A 24,572-nucleotide genomic window follows, 5' to 3' on the forward strand; every position below is an offset into this window, starting at 1 on the left:
TAGCCAACTACCCAACTGGACTATGCATTGCATAGTTCCAGCAGTCAATGAGTCTATCAACAGCCCGGACTGTGCCTTGTGTAGTCTTGGCATTCAGTTTCTCGACCTCCCAGTTGAAATTGCGTAACCTTCATGATCATTCACCCAGGTATGTTGCAAGTCAGTTCTCATGTTCATTTTGGTTTTCATCTCACAGATTGCTTGCTATGAGTGTTGCCATGTCTCCAAGTATCACAGGTGTTCATCTACCTCTTAGCAGTACAGGTACAATGGTTTCCAAGATAGCAGAGATGAAAACACCGTTCATAGCACGCTTGGAGATGCAGTCGATCAAGTTTCCATGGGCTTACCTACTTACGAAGACATCAAGTTGTTCGTGGACAAGGACATCAAGCAACAACATCACAACAAGCAACATCATGAACAGTAGCTGAAGGTAGCATACGGAACGCAGTGAATGCAAGAGGAAGGTTGTTGACAACATAGAGGTGGAGCAAAGTTGCAAGATCAAGCAAATCCACTGATAATGAAAGAAACTTTGGAGACTCAGGCTATGAAGTGACGATGCGACATGAAGATCACGCGAAGGCAGAAGATGGAACAAAGAAGGAGTTGCATGTGCTGAAGCAACAACTCGGGAAGAACATGAAGTTGCACAGACAGTCTAATGAGTTGCAGCAGGAACAGGAACAACAGTGGGCGCAACATGCACTCACGGATGAAACTGCGCCAGTACGAGTTAAGGATCCATCCCAGTAACTGACATAGAGCAAACATGGTGAGCAGTGTTGTTGATCACATGCAAAGGATCCAGCAGCATGCATGTCATTGAGCACATGCATGCAATCCAACCCATTCAACACACTCACCAAGGCGAAGACGAGAAGCAAGTCCAACTGGGGCTGAACACACACTTTGGCAAGTTGATGCGCATGACCATCAACACACACTTGAAGATCAACACGAGTACTATGCATCAGTGTGTTTCCAGTTCAACCATACCCAAGAAGACCATGCACATGTTAGCATACGAGTTGGATGAAGGGGCCGAACCAATGCACCGGTTGCAATGGAGGCAAGAGTTTGCTTCAGCAAGATGTCACCATGAGGTGCATGCACATCATCACGGACGACCAAACTTGGCATCAGCTCACCAGCTTCACCATCACAAGCATGTCAAAGAGTTGGTCTCACCACAGCGAACTAAGTGTCAGTGATGTCTTGCAAGGCCTGCTCAAGCCATGTTGCCTCACATGAGTACATGTGCATTATAATGTTGAGTCATGTCAAGTGTCAATAGTTGGATGTAATAGTCATAGAGTAGGTGAAGAATCATGAGGGTAGTTGAACTGTCACAAAGGGGAATGTCAAGGGTCGCCCCACCCTTTGCTATAAATAGTCCCTCATAACTCATTGTAAGGGACTTTGGTCAGCCAAGTTTCTACCAGGACTATCTTGAAGAAGGTTTGGATAGTATTGTAATGCGCGTTGGCTTATCCACTGTATGGAGCTAGTACATCTCTTTGGAGGAGCAGGCAAATGTGGTTGTAATGTTCTACTGATAGGGCTAGCATGTTTACATGGTGTATTGTATGATTGTGACTTACACTTATTTATATAATAAAATCCATCACATTTTCATGCGTATGTTGTTATTGTAGTTGGACTGCTCCTGTTGCCTTAATGATATATGTTGTTTAACTTGCGTACTTGTGTATGAATTGAATCACATGCAATTATATGAATCTTGTTGTTAATTTGTTGCATATGTTGTTAATGTTGTCATCGTCTATGTCGACTGCTCTGTCGAACACCAGACATACCTTTCTCTGAACCTTGTTATATCAATCGTCACACTCATCTCAGACTGATCCATGAGTGTTGTTCGTGTTATCTTACCTTGTATGTTGGGACTGCCGCATCCGTGTCGACTGCTCTGCCGGAAGTTGTGCATGTCCTTTGTGTTGTGTGTTCCTAGCTGAGTTGGGACTGATCCCTTTCAACCTGGAACCCACCTTCACCTTCCTCTCCCTTTGAAGTGTTGGAACCTCTCATACTCATTCCTTGACTCACTGCATCAGTGACACCCTTGCTATTGACAGAGTTATCTTACTTGCCTCTGTGCAACATCATGGTCAAGGCATTACCATACGACCCACTATTGGGACTCGTACACCAAACTGTATGAGGTTTAATTGGGACTTCTTACCGGGGAGATCCCCTTGACATGTTGGTGGGTCCAGCACCGTCAACATTTCTAGCGCTAGAAGGAGGGCTTGATGACAAGCAGTGTCCTCTCATCTAGTTTTAAACCTTTGCATATCTTTCATGGAATCTTGCATTCTTCTGCTCCCGAGGTGTTTTTCGAATCATGAAGATGTCTCCATCTCGGGGAAGCTTTTCAATCTCTTGTCCACTCACACGTATGATGGTGAAGGTGAAGTGGCCTAGCCTGATCACTTACATAATTTCCTTTCCATGATTTATGAGGAAGATGAGTTTACTGACGAATAGGTCAGTCTGCTGCTTGCATACACACTTCGTGAATCCCCATTTCGTTGGGTGCTCAACCTACCGCTGACACGGTGCACTCATGTAAGCACTTATGTGATCTTATTGAAGACACGTTCTATCATTTTGATCCAAACCATCTTGACCGGAAATTGTTACATCAATGAAAGGCTCCGCATGAATCCATTATTGATTTTTGGCAGAGCTTCCGTGACTTGTAGTTTCAAGCTCCAAAGAGCCAGATGAAGTTCACTGATCTTTGGGGCCAGTTTGAGTATTGTCTTAAGAAATCTGCATGTCCCAAGAGAAAGCTTGATGTCAAGTCTCGCTCAACATTCTTAGTTGATGGATGTGAAAATTCTATCACTGCAACAACTGATTTATTTTTCCTACTTATTCCATAATAAGTTATTTATGAAATTACTTCAATAAACATTAAAATAAATACTACTGCAGATATCACACTGTAATGCAGAAATAAACATATGTACAAGAATTAACACATTGACATAGTTATTTTGGACAACAGTCCCCGAAAAAACCCAATGTGGGAAACCGGTGCAGTAAGGGAGGTTTTTATTATTCAACAATTCTTCAGTACAATAGGGTGCCAAACTGGCTTACTCACACAGAGAAAAAAATTCTCCAACACTTCTCCCAATCCCAGCTTTAGCCCGACTAACCTCTATATGGCTCTGAGACCCTCTGTGTCGGCCCCTGCTTGACTGCGTCAACCCTGGGCCTCTCTGCGTCACCCATGCAGGCCTAGTTAATGACTGCACAATCTCTTGCTTCCTTTGCATCTACCTGAAATGCCTTACATCTGCCTCTCCTGTTTCAGCACTGATCTCTAGTGGTTGATCTCGTCTCTCTGTTCCGTAACTGCTGCCTCCTGACTACTCACCAGACCACTGGTTCAATTTCTTAGCTAACCCCGCTCTAGAAATTGGACTGACTAGTCTCCCTCAGTGTGTTCTCCAAGTGACCCTCAAGCCTCCTCTTATACTTTTCTCATTGACAAATCAAAGGCCGAGATTAAGTCCCTAATCAATGGTTAAGATTAGATCTGGCTTAATCCATGACTTTTGGACCATTCTAACACAGTTTTATATTAATTCATATTAATATTTTTTTCCCTAAGTTTAGACTTAGGGACTTCATTAAAAATATTAATTATTTTAATATCTCCCAAACTGTTTAGAATCTTCCCAAACCGTTTATGGGTATTGGAGATCTCATGTCCCTTAGCTCCACCAATTTTTGTGGCTAGAGCACATCTGATGCTACCTCAAATCAACACTCCCTCTTAGCAAGGACTGTGCTCTAGCAAACTCCTCAGTGAGCATCACCTTGATCATCTGGCATCGGTCCCTGTACTGCTGCCCATGGCTCTGCCACTGCCATTGTTGCATTTGTACGACAACTCCCTCTGCATCTGTGTTGCTGCTGGTCCTTTCTCTCAACAATGCATCCGCACTACAACTCCCTCTTCATCTATGCTGCTATCACTCCCATTTCTGCTTCTGAAATGGGTTCTTCACCATCCCCATCTTTTCCCTGAAGTAATCAAACTTTGTCCTTCCAAGGGCCTTGGTGAGGATGTCCGCCACCTATTCTCCTGTAGGAGTGTAACTCAATTGTACAACTCCTCGTTGGACATAGTCTCTAACAAAGTGACATTAGATATCAATATGCTTCGACCTATCATGAAACACTAGATTCTTGGAGAGCTTGATGCAACTCTGATTGTCGCACATGATCTTGGTCACCTCCATATTCATCCTGAACAGGTTCACCAGTAGTTTTCTAAGCCATATGGCCTCACACAAAGTTGTGCTTGCTGCCATATATTCTGCCTCAGATGAGCTCAGAGCCATGTACTTCTATTTCCTACTGCACCAGGAGGTCATTCCTGATCCAATGTTGAAACAATACCCAGAGGTACTTTTCTGATCCATTGAACTTCCTGCCCAATCTACATTAGTAAATCCACTCAAACTGACATCCTTACTTTTAGTGTACAAGAGCCCATAATCGATTGTTCGCTGTAAATACCTGAGAACGTGTTTGGCTGCTGCCCAACATGCCCTTTTTGGTTCCACCATGAACTGACAGAGGGTGTTTACAACGTAGCAAATGTCTGGCCTGGTATTGACCAGATACATCAAGGACCCTATGAACTTCCTGTATAGGGTGGGATCGACATCCTTGTCTTTTAACGCATCAATCTTCTTCCAGTCGGTGATCATTGGCATAGCCATAGGTCTACAGTCCTCCATCCTGAATCTTTTCAGGATTTATGGTCAACAATACAATGGCAGTATCAAATTGAAGAAAGAAAAAAAGGCTATACTCTAGTCAAAGTATTTTTTGTATTAAATTCATTTCATGGAATCTCCAAAATGATGTTCAACAATGCATGAAGTGTTTTTCCACTTCCATGAGGGTACTCCACCCTAGCCAACATTGCACTTGGAAATGCATCCTCAATGATCATTCAAGGTATTTTAAAAAGCTTCTTCATTTTTAAAACAAATTTCCAATCTTCAAGTGACAGGTCATCCCTGTAATTTTCTTTTAATATATCTATAGATCTCCTAGTAACATGACTCACTAGTTCATCCTCAACTTCAAAATGCCTACCAATCATTTTCTATGTTTCCTCGGGGTTATTCCCACAACCGAGTCACCTACCTCGCCTTCCTTCCTGGCCTTGTGCTCTAGATACTTTTTCAAAATGTCATCCACAGTTCGATCATTTTGGATTTAATCAACATCCCAACAGTGTTACAATTTCACAATCATCAACCAGCTACTTTTCCAAAGATCAACTAGCTTGCTTCACTAGTCTACAAGCTTTCGGTTTATGTCAACACACTCCAAATTGACATAGTAGTGCATAAGTCCCAAATCTAGTATCTCATACTCCACTTTTGAGTTCTCATACTCCACTTTAGTTTTTGCACCAATACCACTTTCCAATACAACGATAAGAATGTCACCAATACCAATACAAGAATAAGAATATCTTTGATGTACAAAATTAAATCTGATGTGCTTCTTCGAATTTTAAATACAACACATTAGTGTTTGCAACCATGTCGAAGCAATGCAAATTTTGTTGTATTGGTGAACGATAACTCTAGCTAACACTCAAAAATGATGATCAAACAATGTTGAAAACAATGTATTCTATGATTTTCCAATGCATAAAACCAATAGAGATATGTGATGCCAAATATATAGGACTTGGGGATAAAGAATGCCATAATACCCTTTTGTGTGGAACTCGATGGTTCTGTGAGTGCAAGTATGTTTCTAGGTTTAGAAGAGGGCTCTGATACCAATTATTTCACATTGAGCATTGTCTCTCAAGTTAACCAAATCCCGCCAAAAGAAAAATATATGCACTATCCTGGCTATGGCCTATTGTCAATCTTTGGCGACTCTCTCATTTTGTATTGAAAGTGACTCTTCCAATCATCATCAACGTTATATACATGCTCCATATAACACGGTTCATGCTCTCAATAATTCACGCTAAGGTTATTCCATGATATAGTGCTCTACACATATGATTATTGTTCTCCATCTTATATTAATCAATGCTTCGATTTGCCCATAATACTCTGCATCTCCACCATTGAAATATAATGATTGTCAATATTCTGTAGTCCGCCATGTCACAACCCTGACGGTGCCCTGGTTAGTTGGTCATAATAATAGCATGTCACAATATAGAACACCATCTTAATGAACTCCAGGCTGTAATGGTGACTGGCCATGTCGATATGAGCTTCTAGGAAATATTATCAAAGTCTCCTTGCCAAACTTCCCTAGAAAAATCATTTTTCATAGCTCTCCATGCAATTAACCTTGCCACCATTGAAATATCAACACCATGTAGAGAATCCACACCAATGCCAACAAAAAAAAACTTTAATTCATGAACTCCATGCAGTACACCATATGTTAATACACCCGTGACCATTAAAGTATATCTGGCATATAAGAATATATACCTCGACATGTTGTCAATACATGCACCATATTGTTCATATACACATAGCAATCAATATTGTGATAATGCACGCTACCATATAATAATATAATAATGTTGCAATGACAATGATGTATGCTACAATATAATAATATAATAACACTGCAATGACAATCACTTTGATAACACCACACATTGTATGAACTCAACATATTAAATATGTGCAATGTATGAACATTGAATATAGTGCCAAGTGTTTTTGATTATAGTGCTAGGTATACTGCATCTAAATATATAAGGTTGTCCTCAACACATATTAACGCCAGTCTTATAAGTCGAGCCACCAAATGAATCATGTTTTCGAGGTATCCATACCAATATGTCCATAATATACTATCCTGAACATAGACAATATAACCCAGTCTCTGAGAGCCATTCCCCCATTTGTAATTGATGGACTTCGCTAGCAATAGATCTCCATGGTTAGATTTTAAAAATGCCCTCAAATTGAAATTGACATCATAGGAAATACAACTATAGCATGGCACTAGAAACCTCGTATGCCTATATTTTATTTTTGTCTGTTGGCACATAATGTTATCATAAGCTGGCCAATTAATATTCACTTTTTAATGAATAGCTCGTCATTCACATCAAATATGATACCAGAATGTTAATGCAATCAACATCATATATGCACATCATATTCACGTTTCCATTCAACAATTACTTTCTTGTCAAAATATATCCACCTGCCATGCTATTCAGTCATTTTGAAATTATTTCATGAACTGTTTTATCAATTCAACGAAGTTTGGTTACACAACACAAAACAATTTACTTCATAATATTTGCCAATACATTGCATAATAATTCATTGTATTCAACACATTCTTGATCATTTGCAAACACTACCATTGTAATAACGCACCCCTCTAGTCTGCATATCCTGTAATATTTCAGATTCTTTTCTCCACGTCTCCAGGAACATGGAATTCACTGAATTGTAACACATGTCATCATCATACCATACATGTTGTCTCCAAATGAGATAAATGCCGATGCGCGTGCCTTCAATGCATTATTGGCTTCTGCTACACATCTCTGAATGCCATTTATTCGATGCATTAGCCAAAAATTAAGTGGTGTGTATTAAATTATTATTCCTCAATGATGCCAACACCCTTATTCTCTGTCACTAAGCACTACCTTCCACTTACGTTTCGATTCCATTGAGTACCTTATCCATAATATACTATCCTGAACATAGACAATATAACCCAGTCTCTGAGAGCCATTCCCCCATTTGTAATTGATGGACTTCGCTAGCAATAGATCTCCATGGTTAGATTTTAAAAATGCCCTCAAATTGAAATTGACATCATAGGAAATACAACTATAGCATGGCACTAGAAACCTCGTATGCCTATATTTTATTTTTGTCTGTTGGCACATGATGTTATCATAAGCTGGCCAATTAATATTCACTTTTTAATGAATAGCTCGTCATTCACATCAAATATGATACCAGAATGTTAATGCAATCAACATCATATTCACGTTTCCATTCAACAATTACTTTCTTGTCAAAATATATCCACCTGCCATGCTATTCAGTCATTTTGAAATTATTTCATGAACTGTTTTATCAATTCAACGAAGTTTGGTTACACAACACAAAACAATTTACTTCATAATATTTGCCAATACATTGCATAATAATTCATTGTATTCAACACATTCTTGATCATTTGCAAACACTAACATTGTAATAACGCACCCCTCTAGTCTGCATATCCTGTAATATTTCAGATTCTTTTCTCCACGTTTCCAGGAACATGGAATTCACTGAATTGTAACACATGTCATCATCATACCATACATGTTGTCTCCAAATGAGATAAATGCCGATGCGCGTGCCTTCAATGCATTATTGGCTTCTGCTACACATCTCTGAATGCCATTTATTCGATGCATTAGCCAAAAATTAAGTGGTGTGTATTAAATTATTATTCCTCAATGATGCCAACACCCTTATTCTCTGTCACTAAGCACTACCTTCCACTTATGTTTCGATTCCATTGAGTACCTTATCCATTAATAATATTGCCATGCATCCATTATTGGCATTTCTTGTGATCAATAACATTTATGTAACATCTTCGTATTACATTAACATTAATGCCACATGTCCTCCAACACTAGTTTCATCCTGTTAATGCTGCCACTACTTATGAACATTCTCTATGTTTACTCTATTAGCTATGTAATATAAATTGTCATGCTTTCCTAGTTTCATAGGTAATGCCTGGTGAAAATTGTAATAATGTTTCCAATCGTACTCTTTTGTAGCATTCCTCAATACTGACATACAACATTCTGGTTATAGTGTTTATACATAAATCTCTTCACTGGAATATATTTGTGGCATCTCTAACATAGTTGGTGCACTTCAAGTTCATTGGTATAGTCACCATATTTACAGCTAATGCATGTTATTATCTCCAACACCATTTGTCTTAGAGTATTCTGATACTATTCTGAACATAAAGAATTTAGGGATTTGCACACACTCCTTCCCTTTTCTTTGTTAATAGTTGCAAAGGATTTCACAAGCCTCAGTCGGATGAAGCCAATCATTATGTGCATCTAGTATTATGTACCCTATGTCTTGTTGAAGAGTCAAATAGTAGGTCATCTACCTTTCTCATAGGTGCAATCCAAGTGTTGCATCAATCATGATCCATAGTCGATTCTTCTACTGTCAAGTGGATATGAACACCTTCTTGAAAAAATTTGTTAGTAACAAGTCCTCCCAATTCATATGTGACATTAATTTGTTCTGAGAGACATACAACTCTAAATCAATATACAACACACTTTATTTATGCATCCATCATTTCATTTACAAGCTCAAACTGCAGCTTCTTATTGTTAAATTCTTATTGTATAACATCAACAGTGGTTGCACGCCCATTGTATTATATTCATTTCTATATGTTGCAGTAAATACATTATACTCATTTTCTTTGACATATTGTGCAAGCCTGACCCATTCTCAGCTAGGTGGATGTTCGATGCTCAATTTATCTTAAATGTTGCCCCTCGTCTTTTAACATAACATTGAGGCAATAGTAATTTGTCATATTCACCTTTGAATTCATCATCTCCATCTAATAAACACTAACTTTTTATTTCATCAATGCAAATTGCTCATTTGATGATAAATAAGTTGGAAATTTGAGTGTTATTTGATGGTGAGCATTCAAGTATCTCATACTGGTTATTATTTCTCTGGTGATGAGTTATTCTCCCCCTGAGAGACTTCACATTTCATAATTTCTGCTCTACCACTAATTAGCTTCTTCAATGCTTCCATGAGCACCTCCCCCCAAGGCCAAGCTAGGTCACTGGTTGTTCATTATTCTTCCTCTTCCATACTTTAATAGGTTGCTTTCTCTTATTTGCATTTATTTTGTAGTTTTCTCTTCTTCAAGTTGCTTCCATCTTCTGTCTAGTGCTCTTTAGAATATATGGCATCTTACAATCCTTTGCTTTGTGGCCAAGATTATTACACACAAAACATCTTGTGTCGCTAAGAAATAGAGAAAATGAATTTTCTTTTTGCATTCATGTTTTTCTTCATATACACTTTGCATTCAACGAATTTATGTCCAAATTCATTACAGAAATGACAATGACCATAAAATTGATTTGGTACCCAGTAGTTGATTTGCTTTTGTGATTGTTTGCCTGAGGGACCCTTCTGGTTCGCTGCATCTCCTTATTTATTTTGATTTTCTTTCTCTTACATTCTGCTCCAATGTGTCAATATTCATGGCAAGAAAAACAATTTGTGTTCTTCAAGGGAGCAAAAAAACTCCTTTGGGATCTTCCAAATTTGTTCAACTTATCATTAGGTGCAAATGACCTTTTTTCAAAGGACATTTTCTTCAATTCATTCTTTCCACTTTGATTCTGTTGCGTGTCTTTGTTTGTTCCTTTTCCAATCATGTTGTTGTTGGCTTCTTCTCCTAAAGGTATTTTCAGAACTTCATTATCCTTTATGGTTGCCTTTGAGCTTCTGCTCTTATCTTCAGAGTCCTTCATGGATACAATCTCCTCTTCTATATCTCTACACGGTTTCCTTTTCATCTAGATCACTTCTAGTTGAGACAATCTCAGCCTCTAAACTTCCATATTGTACCTCTTTCTCCTTTAGTTGATTGTTCATAACCTCTCCTAATCTCCTTGCTTCTTCAAGTAATGTCTTCAGACTAACAATTTCTTCCTTGTACTCATGCTCTCTCTCATCACATATATGCACAACTTTCTTCAGGTCTTTGGTTTCATTCTTCAATCTTTCTATTTCAGTTAAGGCTATGTTCAAGCTTGACTTGATCTTTTTCTTTCACGAGAATCAGGTGCAAAACAGGTCTCATTTGATTGAACATTTTCTTTTTGATAGGACTTTTTCTTCCTGCTCTTTTCCTTCTCTTCTCGAACAATGTAGCTACTAGTGTCTCCTTCATGAATGAGCTACAATCTATCCTAAATTTCTTTTGCAGGTGTTAAACCTATTACTGTACCAAGATCTTTATTATGAATATTGTTAAACATAACATATTTTGCCTTAGCATTCCACTGTTGTTCTTATGTAGAGGGGGAGTCTTTACAATAGCCATCACATACAAGCTTCCATACACCAGGTCCATAAGCTTTTAGTTCTGTTTTAACCTTATCTCTCCATTCATGAAAGTTTGATGCACTAAGCACATGTACACTTTGATAGTCCATGATTCAACCAGATCTACCTTCAAGCTATTAGGCTTACACTGAAGGAACCTGCTCTGTAACCAATTGATGAAAACTTGACTAAACTGAGATGGGGGTTGAATCAGTTTAGTATATTCATGGACATTAAAATTATTTTCATTAAACTCATTAACTGAAACATTACATGAGAAACTTAACAAATAATGACCAACAGATTGAATATGTGAACAACAAGTAATAAGCAAACCAAAACATCACATCAACACATAATAACAACACATATTGACACCAAATATATGTGGAAACCCATAAAGGGAGAAAACCACGATTTTATTATTGTTGTGATGCAAAGGCAAACTCTTACTCCTTATTACATTTGACTTTCTGTAGGCTCCAACCTGCAGGAGGATGCTACCTCAATTTTCTACAAGCTGCAACATGCAAGAAAGCTCCAACTCCCATATTTTTTCTATAGGCTACAACCCACAGGCAGCTCCTACCTTAACAGGCTCCAACCTAATGTTTGTCAAGCCACTACTTGAAAGGAGACTACAATCCTCTGATGCAAACAAGAAACAACAATGTGTTGGTTTACCTGGTCATAAATTTTTCGTATCTCCATCTTCATTTTTGCCTCTTCTTCCCTTCAAATATGCTTCACGTAAGCTTCATATGTGCCAGGTAACTAATGCATAACCCAAAATTCAAATGTCACACATTCTCCAACTCTCTCACATAAAAAAAAAAATCTCTCCAACTTTTCACACATTTATAAATGAACATTGATGGTTGTTCATGTTCCACTCATACAAATATGAAATGACAAAACTTGTCTCTTTGCATTCCAAAGGTGTCCCTTCAATTCCAAAACTACTTAAACTCTTGAATATTAAAATATATAAAATGAATTCATCATATCCAAATGTCAAGCATTCATACTCTTCATGTCAATAAAATAAATAAATAGCATGCAATAATATAATCTTGCATTCATATTCAAATAGATCTGCATCACAATATTTCTCCATGTCTTTGCCTTTGCCTCGCATCATGGCTTTATCTTTCCTTTGTTGTCACAGAGTCTTGCCTTTGCACCCTTGCATCACAACAATGATCATGCTTTTGTCCTGCCTTGCATTTCTCCAAAAACATCTCTCCTTAATCATTTTCCATCACCCTTGCTCTTGTTCCTCCATATCAAACATGCCTTGTTGCAAACATTGTTCCTTTTCCAATACCTTGCATGCTCTTTGCTTTTTTGCCTTGTTGCTCTCCTTTTCCTTTGTTTCTCCTTTTCTCCTTTGTCTTGCTTCTCTTTTTCCTTCTTTGCCTTGTTGCTACTCCTACATACCTTGTTGCTCATGTTTCTCCTTTTCCTTTGCTGCTCCTTTGCTCCTTTGCCTTGCTGCTCTTTTTCCTTCTTTGCCTTGCCGCTACTCCTGCATACCTTGCTGCGCATGTTGCTCATTTGCCATCAATGACAATAATGCCATCACTGAGTTACTCTAGAGGAAGTTTGTGCCTAGGTCAAGAAATCTTGGATCATCTCATGAAATTATTAAGCAAGAATTATTGATTGGGGAAAGTTTTCCCCTAGATAGGGGTTTTTCCCTGGTTGTCTGCATACATCTGGTGTCTGTGATATTTGTTTTATTGTTTTGGTAATTGCCTAATGAACTAAAATTAAAAGATGAACATAAGAAAACATAAGACTATCACAAGTAATTATCAACATAAATAAAATATTTTTGCCTTTCGCAGTTTCTAACACCTAGAACAATGTGAAAAGGTATGTGATTCTTCTCCTTAGGTTGATGATTTTTAGGTTGGTGTATGGTCCTAGTTTGGACAATTGGATTGGGCATCTTGAGGTTATTTGAAGGGAAACAAGTAGGGGTCCAATGAGGCCCTAAGTGCAAACTTAAGAGGGACATTAGGTCTGCTAGGAGATGCAGAATTATGTGATGCTCAGGGATTGATCTTTGAAGGACAAAAGAAGCAAGTCAAGGGAGCAGTTGTCTAGCCTAAGTTTGTTGAAGAGAAGGAAATCTTGCAGTGATGGAGGGCAGCCCTTCGTGCCCTAAGTTTGACTCAATGGAGCAGCACAAGAAGGAAGTAGAGGGAAGAAGTCCCTAAGGGTTGAGGAGAAGCAGTCGAAAGTCAAGGAGTTGTTCACAAACGAAGTTGTGAACAACTCGCAACAAGACTTTATGTGTTGATTCATTAATGGACTAATGATCATGTAATATCCCTTATCAAAGATATCCCTCAAACACAAGCAAACTCCAACCAGAGAAATAACATAGTGCAACATACAATAACGCATACATGGAATATAAGCAAATACTCGAGAAATGCAGAGAGAAATGCTAAGCCATTTTATTATACTGAGTAATGGAAAGAGTACAAGAGGTGATCAGAAAGATAGCACCTCGACTTGCATAAGGCAAGTGAAGAAATACACTTAGAATCGTAAGGAAATGGCCTCTCTCTGAACTGCGTCCAAATTGCCGGAGAACTGCTGCACTGCTGCTACTGCTGGAATCAAATAAGGATTTGGGGTTGTTCCCCTCCTCAGAAAATGCTGAAACTCTGGAATCGACCTCTGCTCAATAAACCCAGAAAAGCCTAGAAAGCTTTTCTAAAATAGCTGACCCCCGAAAATCACCCCCTTGGGGATCTACACAATCCCTCAAGGCTCTACGCTGCTCCTGAAGAGAATCCTCCAAAACTCTACCGGAAACTCTGCCAAAATCCTCCAATATGCTAGGTCTAATCCCTTGCTCAATCTCCAAGCTCAAATCCTCCACAAAACCCCAATCTAGAGCTCCTACCAAAGGAACTGCGTCCTCCCCTCTCAAGAATGCGCAGTCATCAAAATGCTCAGCTCCTCCTCAACTCCAGAAATCGCTCCTCCTGCAAAATACTGCTGAAACTACCTTGCCCGAGTAGGCACTCGAAGTCCCCCAGGGCTAAGGGTGAGATCTCTGAACGGAGACACTCGATGCACTAAACAGTGCTGCAGACAAGCTAAACAGCCAACGTGCTCTAAGTTGAAGTGACTAGCTCAAATACAACATAATCGAATGATCAAAATGAGGAGGTTCCTCTCTCCTTTATAGTGTTGGCCTCACTCAAAACCCTAAGGCCCACCTCCTCCAACGTAGCCTCTCTCTTGCCATTTGTTCCTTCTCCATCTGCTCAGTCCCTCCAAGTGTCTACGTGGGCCTTGGGCCCCCTTGGCTCCTCTTTTAAGTTACAACGTTGTGCTACTAGGGAGTGACTTTATTCATAAAGTGAGTTATGTCCCCCTTTCCTCACCTTTTTATTTATAAATAACTATAGAAGGCAAAATTGAGCAAAATCGAATATTCCAATTAGCCATGGCTAATTAGGAATATTACAGTCTCCCCCGGCAAAATGTTGCTTGTCCTCAAGCAACTAAAGTGATGGATGCTGCAAAATTTTCCCACTTTCCCAAGTGGCATCTTCATCCGGTAAATTCTTCCACCTCACCAAGAATTCTCGGATCGTCCTGCTCCGTAGCTGCCTCTCCCTGGTATCAATAATAGCCTCTGGCTGCAACACCAAATGCCCCTCATCATCCGTGGGTGGTAGCTCATCTGTCACTGTCACCTGCTGCCCAATGCCTTCTTCAGGCATGATACATGAAAAATGTTATGAATCTTGTTGCCTTGGGGCAGCGCCAATTGATACGCAACCTATCCAATCCTGCGTATCACCCTGTATGGCCCATAAAAGCGGGGCTTGAGCTTATCATCTCCCTTCTGCTTCAGTGACGACTGTCGGTATGGCTGTAATTGTAGGTAGACCAAGTCCCCTACCTCAAACTGTCTCTCCACTCGACCCCTGTCAGCATACAGCTTCTGCTGGTTCTGCGCTGTAGCCATATTATCCTTGAGAGCTCGGAGGATATCCTGACTCTCTTGGATCCAAATCTTGGCTCTTAGAGCCTTGCTAACACCAAACATCACGTCAGCAAAAGATAAAGGATGATATCCATACAAAGCATAGAATGGTGACATACCAATAGACATGTGATGTGTAGTGTTGTAGCAGTAATCCCCCAGATGAAGCCACTTCAGCCATGCTCGTTGCTGCCCACTGACATAGTTACGCAAGTAGCCCTCCAACCACTTGTTAACTATCTCCGTCTGCCCGCCCGTCTGTGGGTGATAATTAGTACTCGATGTCAACTCCATCCCCACCAACCGGAAAAACTCCTGCCAAAACCCGCTCATGAAATGGCTGTCCCTGTCACTGATGATGGTCTTAGGAAGACCATGTAGCCTGAAGACCTCTCTGAAGAACAGCTCGGCCACCTACGTTGTTGTGTAGTGTGCGGATATGGCGAAAAAATGTGCGTACTTTGTGAGTCGATCAACGACGACAAAGATACAATCCTTGCCCTGCACCATGGGCAACCTTGTGATGAAGTCCATCGAAATACTCTCCCATTTCCCCTCCGGAATGGGAAAAGGCTGTAATAATCCTGCGGGATGGCTCATCTCCCCCTTGTTCCTCTGGTAAATATCGCACTCCCGGATATGCTAGAGTACGTCCTCCTTGAGGCCCTTCCATGAGAACCTCTCTCGAATGGCCCTATAGGTTTTGGTAAACCCCTCATGGCCGGCCAATGGTGAATCATGTGATGCTTGAAGATCCCTCAATCAAGAAGATCTGGTCGCTATAGTAGATGATCTCATCGATTACCTTGTACCTGTCATCCGCCACCTGCCCATCCAGAACCTCACATGCAAATCTGTCCTTGGAGTACTCTACTAAGAGTCGAGCCCTCCAGTCTGTGTCCAAGCTCATAAGAGACAACGTCGCTGGTCTACATGAAAGGGCATCTGCTACCACGTTGTTCATACCCTTGACATATTCAATGTCAAAGTCATACGCTTAGATCTTACTGATCCACTTCCACTACCTCTCCTGTAGCTGTTTCTGCTCCAAAAAGAACCTAAAGCTATTGTGATCAGTGCTCACCCTGAACCTGTTACCTACTAAATACTGTTGGAATTTGGCAAATGCATGCATAATGGCCAGCATCTCCTTGTCGTATATAGAATACAACCTCTCATGCGGAAGGAGCTTTCGGCTCTCAAAGGCTATAGGGTGACCTCCCTGCATCAACACTGCACCGATCCCCTCTCCCAACACATCACACTCCAAAACAGATGGGTGCAAAAAATCCGGCAATACAAGCACTGGGCAGCTGCTCATAACCTCCTTGAGCCTGTCAAAGGCTCGCTGCGCTGTATCCGACCAACTAAATGCCCCCTTCCTCGTCAGATCTGTCAGGGGTGCAGCAAGCTGTGAAAAACTCTTGACGAACTTCCAGTAGTAAGTACAAATGCCAATGAATCCCCTAAGTTCTGTCACATTCCTTGACTCCGGCCAATCTCTGATGGCCCTGATCTTCTCCTCGTGGACACTCACTCTGTCCACCCCTATGATGTGTCCCAAGTACAACATCTCCGTCAACCCAAACTCACACTTGGAGAGCTTGGCATAGAACTATTGCTCCTCCAAGATGCGCAACACTGTCACAATATGCTGGAGATGCTCCTCCCAAGTCCTGTTGTAAATGAGAATATCATCAAAGAACACCAACACAAACTTGCTTAAGTGACTGCGAAAGATGTGATTCATGCAGGACTGGAATGTAGCTGGGGCGTTGGTTAGTCCGAAGGGCATCACCAAAAACTCAAAGTGCCCATAGTGACCCCTGAAGGCAGTCTTGGGAATGTCCTGCTCCCTCACACGAATCTGATGGTACCTAGATCTCAAATCAATCTTTGAGAAGAACCGTGCTCCTCTCAACTCATCCATCAACTCATCGATCCTGGGTATGGGGTACCTGTTCTTCAGGGTCTTCTTGTTCAGGGCCCTGTAGTCAATGCACATCCTCAATGTGTCATCCTTCTTCTTCACCAACACCACGGAAGAAGCAAAAGGTCTCGTGCTCGGCCGAATGTGCCCAAGAGCTAGCAACTCCTGAATGGCCCGCTCAATTTCATCCCGATAGACCTTGGGATGCCTATAGGGAGTAGTAATCACTGCCTATATGCCCTACTCAAGCTCAATGGTGTGCTCAAACCCCCGGTCCAGTGGCTGTCCCAATGGAATCTCCCCAAACACTGTGGCATACTGGTCAAGGATGGACTGTATCTCTGGGTGCACCGTCTTCCCTGTGGTCCCTGCCTCTGATGCACGCAGCTCCACTGCCTACTCTACGTCTCCCTTCTAGAAGGCTGCCTCCATCCGATGAGCTGAAACAGTCTAAGGCGGATATGTGTGTTGTCCCCGTATCTTCTCATGCCTCCTTGTCTTCTCATCATCCCACTCCATCTCTAGGGCCTTCCAATTTGTCGTGACCTTCCCTAGAGTGATAAGCCACTGAACACCCAGTATCATGTTGGTGTTCGGAATATCGACCACGAAAAAGTGGTCAGTCAGTGTGTAGGTTCCCATCGTCACTGATAACTCTGGAACATAATGAACACACAACATGGTCTGATCTCCTGGGACCAAAACTGAAAAGCCATCGAAGCTCTCTGTCTGTATACCTCTCCGCTCAACCATCTGTGCATCGATGAAGTTGTGGGTTGCCCCATTGTCGACCAAAACTGATATTCGTTGGCCACGTACTATCCCCCGTATGCGCAGCGTCAAATACGTGGGAACTTCTCGCAATGCTACAAGGGCCCCTCTAGTAGGTGTAAAAGCTACACCACCCACTGCTGGTGGTGGAGGTGGCAAAGGAACCTGCACGGCATGACTATCTCCTACCTCCACATCATCCTCCTCATCCTCTTCCCCGTTGCTCTCGGAGAAGACCTCAATAAAATGTGCTTTGCCAAGAGCACATCTATGTCCCGGTGCCCATGGCTCCTGACAGGTAAAGCACAACCTCTTCTTCTTCAACTCCCTTCTGGCATCATCATCAATCTGTGCTCGTCCTGGATTCCCCTTTGGAGGTGGAATCCTCATATCCTTCCCCTTAGGCTGGAAACCTTGTCTCTGGGGGTAAGGTGTCCGGGTCCTGGGTAAGGCATCCTGTAAGTACTGGGTCCTACTAATAGCATCTTGGAGTGTGGCTGGTCTAGTGGATTTAACTAGACCCCGAAGTGGCTCTACTAACCCCTCAAAAAACATATATATCCTCCGTGCCGCGGATAGATCTGGCACCATCACTGAAACCCTCAAGAAGTCTGCAATGTAGGTCTTTAGGTTCCCAGTCGGTTTGAGTCTCGTCAGCTCAACAAAGTGTTGTTCCAAATCCCTCGGTCAAATCTCTCTATCAATCTCTTGGTGAACTCGGCATATGTTGTCACTGTGGAGTGTCCGAGTGTAACCAACCCATGGAACCACCAGTCTCGGGCCTCACCATCCAAATGTAATGTCGCCACCTTGATGGCCTCTATCTCCGACATCTGGTTAAGCTGGAAATAGATGTCCAGCTTCTCCACCCAAGACTTTGCCGAACTATTTGATGAGCCATCAAACATAGGCAAGTGGAATCTACTAGCTATGCGGTGGGTGTCTCCATCATGATAATGCTGGTATCCTCTGTGATGGTCGCAGGGTCTACTATCCCGCTGGAGCTGAACAAAGTCTCTGAATGAGAGAGCATCCCTGAACTCCTGCCCATAGACCTGGTACTCTGCAAAGAAATCGCCCATATGACCAGGCTCTGCCTCCTGCTGTGCTCCGGCCCCCGTGTCTGCTCCTAGGAAAGTGGGCATGGTAGAGCGTGTAGGGGCATGTGAGGCCACCTGCTGAGTAGTGTCACGCTGAGAGGCACCCTGCTCTGGCAAATGGTGGGATGTACCCGAGCCCTCACCAACCTGGAAAACCCGTGGGTTCTCACGCTGTCTAGCCTCCACCGCCATGAATCTTTGCCCCATCACCTCGATCTGCCTCAACAGATCCTGCACTGATTTGAGGAGCATGCCCGCGTATTTCTTCCCGTCCTCATCTGCCATTGAATCCTCCTGCTCTGTGTCCACCACAGGCTCCTCCTTTTGTGTCCACCACCCGAACACAGTCTCCCTCTCCGTGGGTGTTCTCCAACCTACGCTCAATATCTCTGTATTTCCTACCTCTATAACAGATGTAGGGCTTCTCCCTCGGTGTCATAAACTGCTAGCTCCACAGGTTGAGCCAGATCTATGCTCTGATACCACTGTAATATCCCTTATCAAAGATATCCCTCAAACACAAGCAAACTCCAACCAGAGAAATAATAGTAGTGCAACATACAATAACGCATACATGGAATATAAGCAAATACTCGAGAAATGCAGAGAGAAATGCTAAGCCATTTTATTATACTGAGTAATGGAAAGAGTACAAGAGGTGATCAGAAAGATAACACCTTGACTTGCACAAGGCGAGTGAAGAAATACACTCAGAATTGTAAGGAAATGGCCTCTATCTGAACTGCGTCCAAATTGCGGGAGAACTGTTGTGCTGCTGCTACTGCTGGAATCAAATGAGGATTTGGGGTTGTTCCCCTCGGAAAATGTTGAAACTCTGGAATTAGCCTCTACTCAATAAACCCAAAAAAGCCCAGAAAGCTTTTCTAAAATAGCTGACCCCCGAAAATCACCCCCTTGGGGATCTACACAATCCCTCAAGGCTCTGCACTGCTCCTAAAGAGAATCCTCCAAAACTCTACCCAAAACTCTACCAAAACCCTCCAATATGCAAGGGTTGATCCCTTAATCTCCAAGCTCAAATCCTCCACAAAACCCCAATCCAGAGCTCCTACCAAAGGAACTGCATCCTCCCCTCTCAAGACTGTGCAGTCATCAAAATGCTTAGCTCCTCCTCAACTCCAGAAATCACTCCTCCTGCAAAATACTGATGAAACTACTTTGCCCAAGCAGGCACTCGAAAGTCCCCCGGGGCTAAGGGTGAGATCTCCGAACGGAGACACTCGATGCACTAAACAGTGTTGCAAACAGGCTAAACAACCAGCGTGCTCTAAGTCGAAGTGACTAGCTCAAATGCAACATAATTGAATAATCAAAATGAGGAGGTTCCTCTCTCCTTTATAGCGTTGGCCTCTCTCAAAACCCTAAGGCCCACCTCCTCCAACGTAGCCTCTCTCTTGCCATGTGTTCCTTCTCCATCTGCGCAATCCCTCCAAGTGTCTACGTGGGCCCTTTCTCTACGTGGTCCTTGGGCCCCCTGGGCTCCCCTTTTAAGTTACAACATTGTGCTACTAGGGAGAGACTTTATTCATAAAGTGAGTTATGTCCCCCTTTCCTCACCTTTTTATTTATAAATAACTATAGAAGGCAAAATTGAGAAAAATTGAATATTCCAATTAGCCATGGCTAATTAGGAATATTACAAATCAACTAGAGGGAATATTGGATAGTTGTGTTCAGTGACCTAAAGGAGCATGATCCATTGATAGAGGCATAACTGCAAATTGGGAGTAGAAGGAGTAACAAATGTGTTAAGGGTACGACCAAGTGGAGTTGTGAAGTGCAGTCCATCAACTAAACGATTAGTTTTATCTTGTTCGAGGTAAATTGATTGCCATAGTTGTTGACACCAAACCCTAGTTGTATATTCTTGCATCAATGATTGTATGAGGGCCATGATCCCTAATACAAGATTCCTAAATTGTTGTACTATAGATTGATAATATATCGAAGTTGGGTTACTAAAAATTAGTAAAAAGTTATCTATTTGTGAACGTGTTGATTGACTATTGTTTATATTCTGTTCAGCAAAGTAGTTTGTTGTGCCATTGAGTTAGTAGTGTTATAGATTTTAAGACCCTAACCTAGATTCTCTAGTGTCATGGAAATACATGGAATCAAAGTTACTTTAAAGAGACAGTGAATCAAGGTGTGCACAACGAGTACAACTCAAGAGGGAGTCTGGTCACATTGTTGTTTAAGGACTAACAGAAATGTCGAAGATGTCAGTTGGTTTACGTTATGAGGGCAAGTTAGAAGGGTTCTCCAACAATAGTCCATGGAAAGAAAGGATCAAGTTGGTTCTAATGGTGAACAGGACATGGACTTTGCGAAGAAAGAGATCAAGAATCCAATTGACCCTACAGAGCTGGAAACATACAAAGAAATGGATACGAGGGCCAAGTTGATCATCTTAGATGGTGTCAAGGATCTTTTGATACCTCATCTGTCTGGGAAGGACACTACCAATGAAATGTGGAAAGATCTTCAGGAATTTTTCTAGAATAAAAATAAGAACCGACAATTGGTATTGCAGGATAAGAAGAAGGACACCAAGATGACAGAGGGTGAAGGGGTGGCTTAGCATCTGATGATATTGTCTCAGGTGCAAGATGAGCTTCTCGCCATCGGTGTGTATTACAGATTCTAAGATGGTGATTTCTTTAAAGATGCTTACTCCAGAATGGAAGTCATTCATCAAATGGATCGTTACGAGAGAGAAGTTGCCAAATTGTAATAGGATGTGGGATGACCTCATTCAAGAGGAATTGTGACAGGAGGATATTAATCTGAAGAAGAAGGCTTATGATGACGACATGGCTCTTGCAGCAAGGATCAAGGACAAGCAAAGGAAGGACTTGATTAAGTTGAAGTGTTTCAACTCTGGCGAGTAAGGTCATTATTCGATGAATTGTCTGAACAAGAAGCAGGGAGATTTTGAGAAGAATGGGAAGCAGGTTGTAGGTGTTGCCACTTCTATCGAGATAGATGACCTATCCAAGAGAATGGAGAGTGAGGATTTTTCTTTGATTTCTCATTTCTCTGAGTGTGCCATCAATGAGGCTGCATGGTACGTTGATAATGATGCGTCGAAGAATATGACAAGTTCACAGGATATGTTCAAGACTTTAGTTGAGTCGGACTCGAAGTTGCACATGATGGTGGATGACGAGAATCAGAAGGAAATTAGAGGATCAAGTGGCATGCCATTCAAAATGAATTCAGGTCAATTGATGTGAGTTTATGATGTACTATGGGTACTAGAACTCAGATATAACGTATTGTCTATCTCAGCAATTGAGCAAAAGGGTTTTGACGTGATTTTTCAGGATGGGAAAGCGAAGCTCAAGGCTAAAGGTTTTAGCTTTGCTGGAGTGATCATTGGAGTTAGGGAGCATGGTCTATATCGGTTGACAGGTAAGCCTATAGATCATGAGAAGCAAACGCAGAAGAAGTTCCATGTTCTAGAGGTTCAGAGGGAGTAGAGTTCTAGAGGAGGTTTGCAAGTTCAAAGGGAGAATGTGCAACCTAATAAGAGTGCATGGTGAGTGGGGAGTAAGGGTTCTTTTGTAGCTGGCAAGAAGGAATCATGGAATGGCATGAAAGCAATTTAGGAGAAGAAGAAGCGGGAGGCTTCAAGTGGCAATGACAATTCTGAGAAGGGACTAATTCATGCCACATGATTTGTTGGAGTAGTGAGTGCCAAGAGTTGGGCTAGTGTCACCAACAGTGACAGTGATGATGATTTACTTTCTAGTCTTGGAAGTACCTCCCTCACTAAGAGGGAGTGTTGAGATTAGTAGCTTGGGAGGTGCTCCAAACCCTAGGGTACAAGGTTGTGGAGGAATTTGACCCACATGGGCTTTGTGGGCAAGAGTGCCTACTTTGTAGGCTTTGCACCCAAAGTTGTGGGTGTGAATCCATGAGGAGACTTGTCGATATGATCCTTGGATATGGAAGAGCAACCTTAGGGGAGCAAGGGGTAGCTTGAAGCACCAAGAGAACATGTGTCAAAAAAAAGGAAAAAAAAAGTACTTGTGTGTGTGTGGACTTGTGGCACAAAAGACAAGTCAGCCTTGTTTTACGATAGCCCAAGAGTGGGTTAAACATTGTAACATAAGAATCATAGAAACAGAAGAGTGTGTGACTTCATTTTTGCATTAATCACACCACAAGTAAAATTTGTCTTAGTGGGAGAACATATAAGATAGATACAAATCCAAAACAACGTAGCGAAGGAGAAATAAGTCTGATTTGGTGTCTTTCTGTCATTATTTTTGGGGCCAAGTTTGGTAGCTGGCAGACCGAATGTTGGAGGAGATTTCTGGGAGGTCTTTCTGCAAGTTTCTTGGTGGAACGGGCCTTGGAAATAAGGCCGCAGTCTCTCTGTATTTGGAAGGAATATTGAGGGTCCTGTAGTCCTCTTTTGGAGGGACTGAAAGGCCTAAACAAGTGCCATACTAGTCCTCAAAAGGGCAGCAAAAGGAGGAGTCTTTAAGGATGATCTAGACCGTAGCTAGCAAAGTTTTGGAGTTGATTGGTAGGGTTGACAGTACAGGTAGAAACCCTAACCAAGATTAAATTCTATAGTAGAATGCACAAGCCTAGAAGAGTGTGAAAATGTATGTGATTCTTCTCCTTAAGTTGATGATTTCTAGGTTGGTGTCGGGTCCTAGTTTGGATAGTTGGATTGGGCATCTTGAGGTTGTTTGGAGGGTAGAAAGTAGGTGTCCAAGGAGGCCCTAAGTGCAAACTTAAGAAGGAAATTAGGTCTATTATGAGAGGTGTAATTGTGTGATGCTTAGGGACTGATCTTTGAAGGACAAACGTAGGAAATCAAGGGAGAAATTGTCTAGCCCAAGTTTGCTGAAGAGAAGGACATCTTGCAATGATAGAGGGCAACCCTTCGTGCCCTAAGTTTGCCTCATTGAAGCAACAAAGAAAGGTGATAGAGGGGAGAAGTCCCTATGAGCTGAGAAGCAACAGTGGGAAGTCAAGGAGTTGTTCATAAACAGAGTTGTGAACAACTTCCAAGAAGACCCTATGTGTTGATTCACTAATGGAATAATGATTAGCTAGAGGGAAGATTGGAGTCATGTTCAATGACCTAAAGGAGCAAGATCCATTGATAGAGGCAACCCTATAGATTGGGAGCAAAATAACAAGCATATGTGTTCATGGTATGAACACGTGGACTTGTGAAGTGCATTATATCAGCTAGACGATCAATTGTATCTTGTTCAAGGTAAATTGGTTGTCATAGTTGTTGACACCAAACCCTAGTTGTATTTTCTTGTATTAGTGATTGTATGAGGGCCATGATCCCTCGTATGGGAGCCCTAAATTGTTGTATTATACATTGATAATTTAACAAAGTTGGGTTATTGAAAAATTGTATAAAGTTGTATATTTGTGCAAAAGTTGATTTATTGTTGTTTATATTCCGCTGTGCAAAGTAGTTTGTTGTGGCATTTGACTTAGTAATGTCAGAGACTCTAAGACCCTAACCTAGATTTTTCAGTGTCGTGGAAAAACAA

General features: G+C 41.6%; 1 protein-coding gene across 7 annotated transcripts in view; it reads right to left on the reverse strand.

Annotated features, from left to right (window-relative positions):
• The window catches only part of LOC149144141 (GTP-binding protein, HflX), a 473,086-nt gene that overhangs the window by 20,809 nt on the left and 427,705 nt on the right, over positions 1-24,572 (reverse strand). For 2 of the 7 annotated variants that reach the window (XM_089446970.1, XM_089446968.1), the window contains exon 14: positions 8,440-8,464. The exons of 3 other annotated variants lie outside the window; for them this stretch is intronic. In XM_089446970.1, coding sequence (XP_089303096.1) covers positions 8,455-8,464 — 10 coding nt within the window. In that variant the 3' untranslated portion in view covers positions 8,440-8,454. Of the gene's footprint in view, positions 1-8,439; positions 8,465-11,923; positions 11,973-24,572 lie in introns of those variants that run through there. 2 more of the 7 variants (XM_089446963.1, XM_089446964.1) reach the window with 2 other exon arrangements.

This window comes from Pinus tabuliformis, chromosome X, assembly GCF_031772625.1.
Source record: "Pinus tabuliformis cultivar Carrire ecotype Pingquan chromosome X, CPIR1, whole genome shotgun sequence".
In the NCBI taxonomy this organism is placed as follows: domain Eukaryota; kingdom Viridiplantae; phylum Streptophyta; class Pinopsida; order Pinales; family Pinaceae; genus Pinus; species Pinus tabuliformis.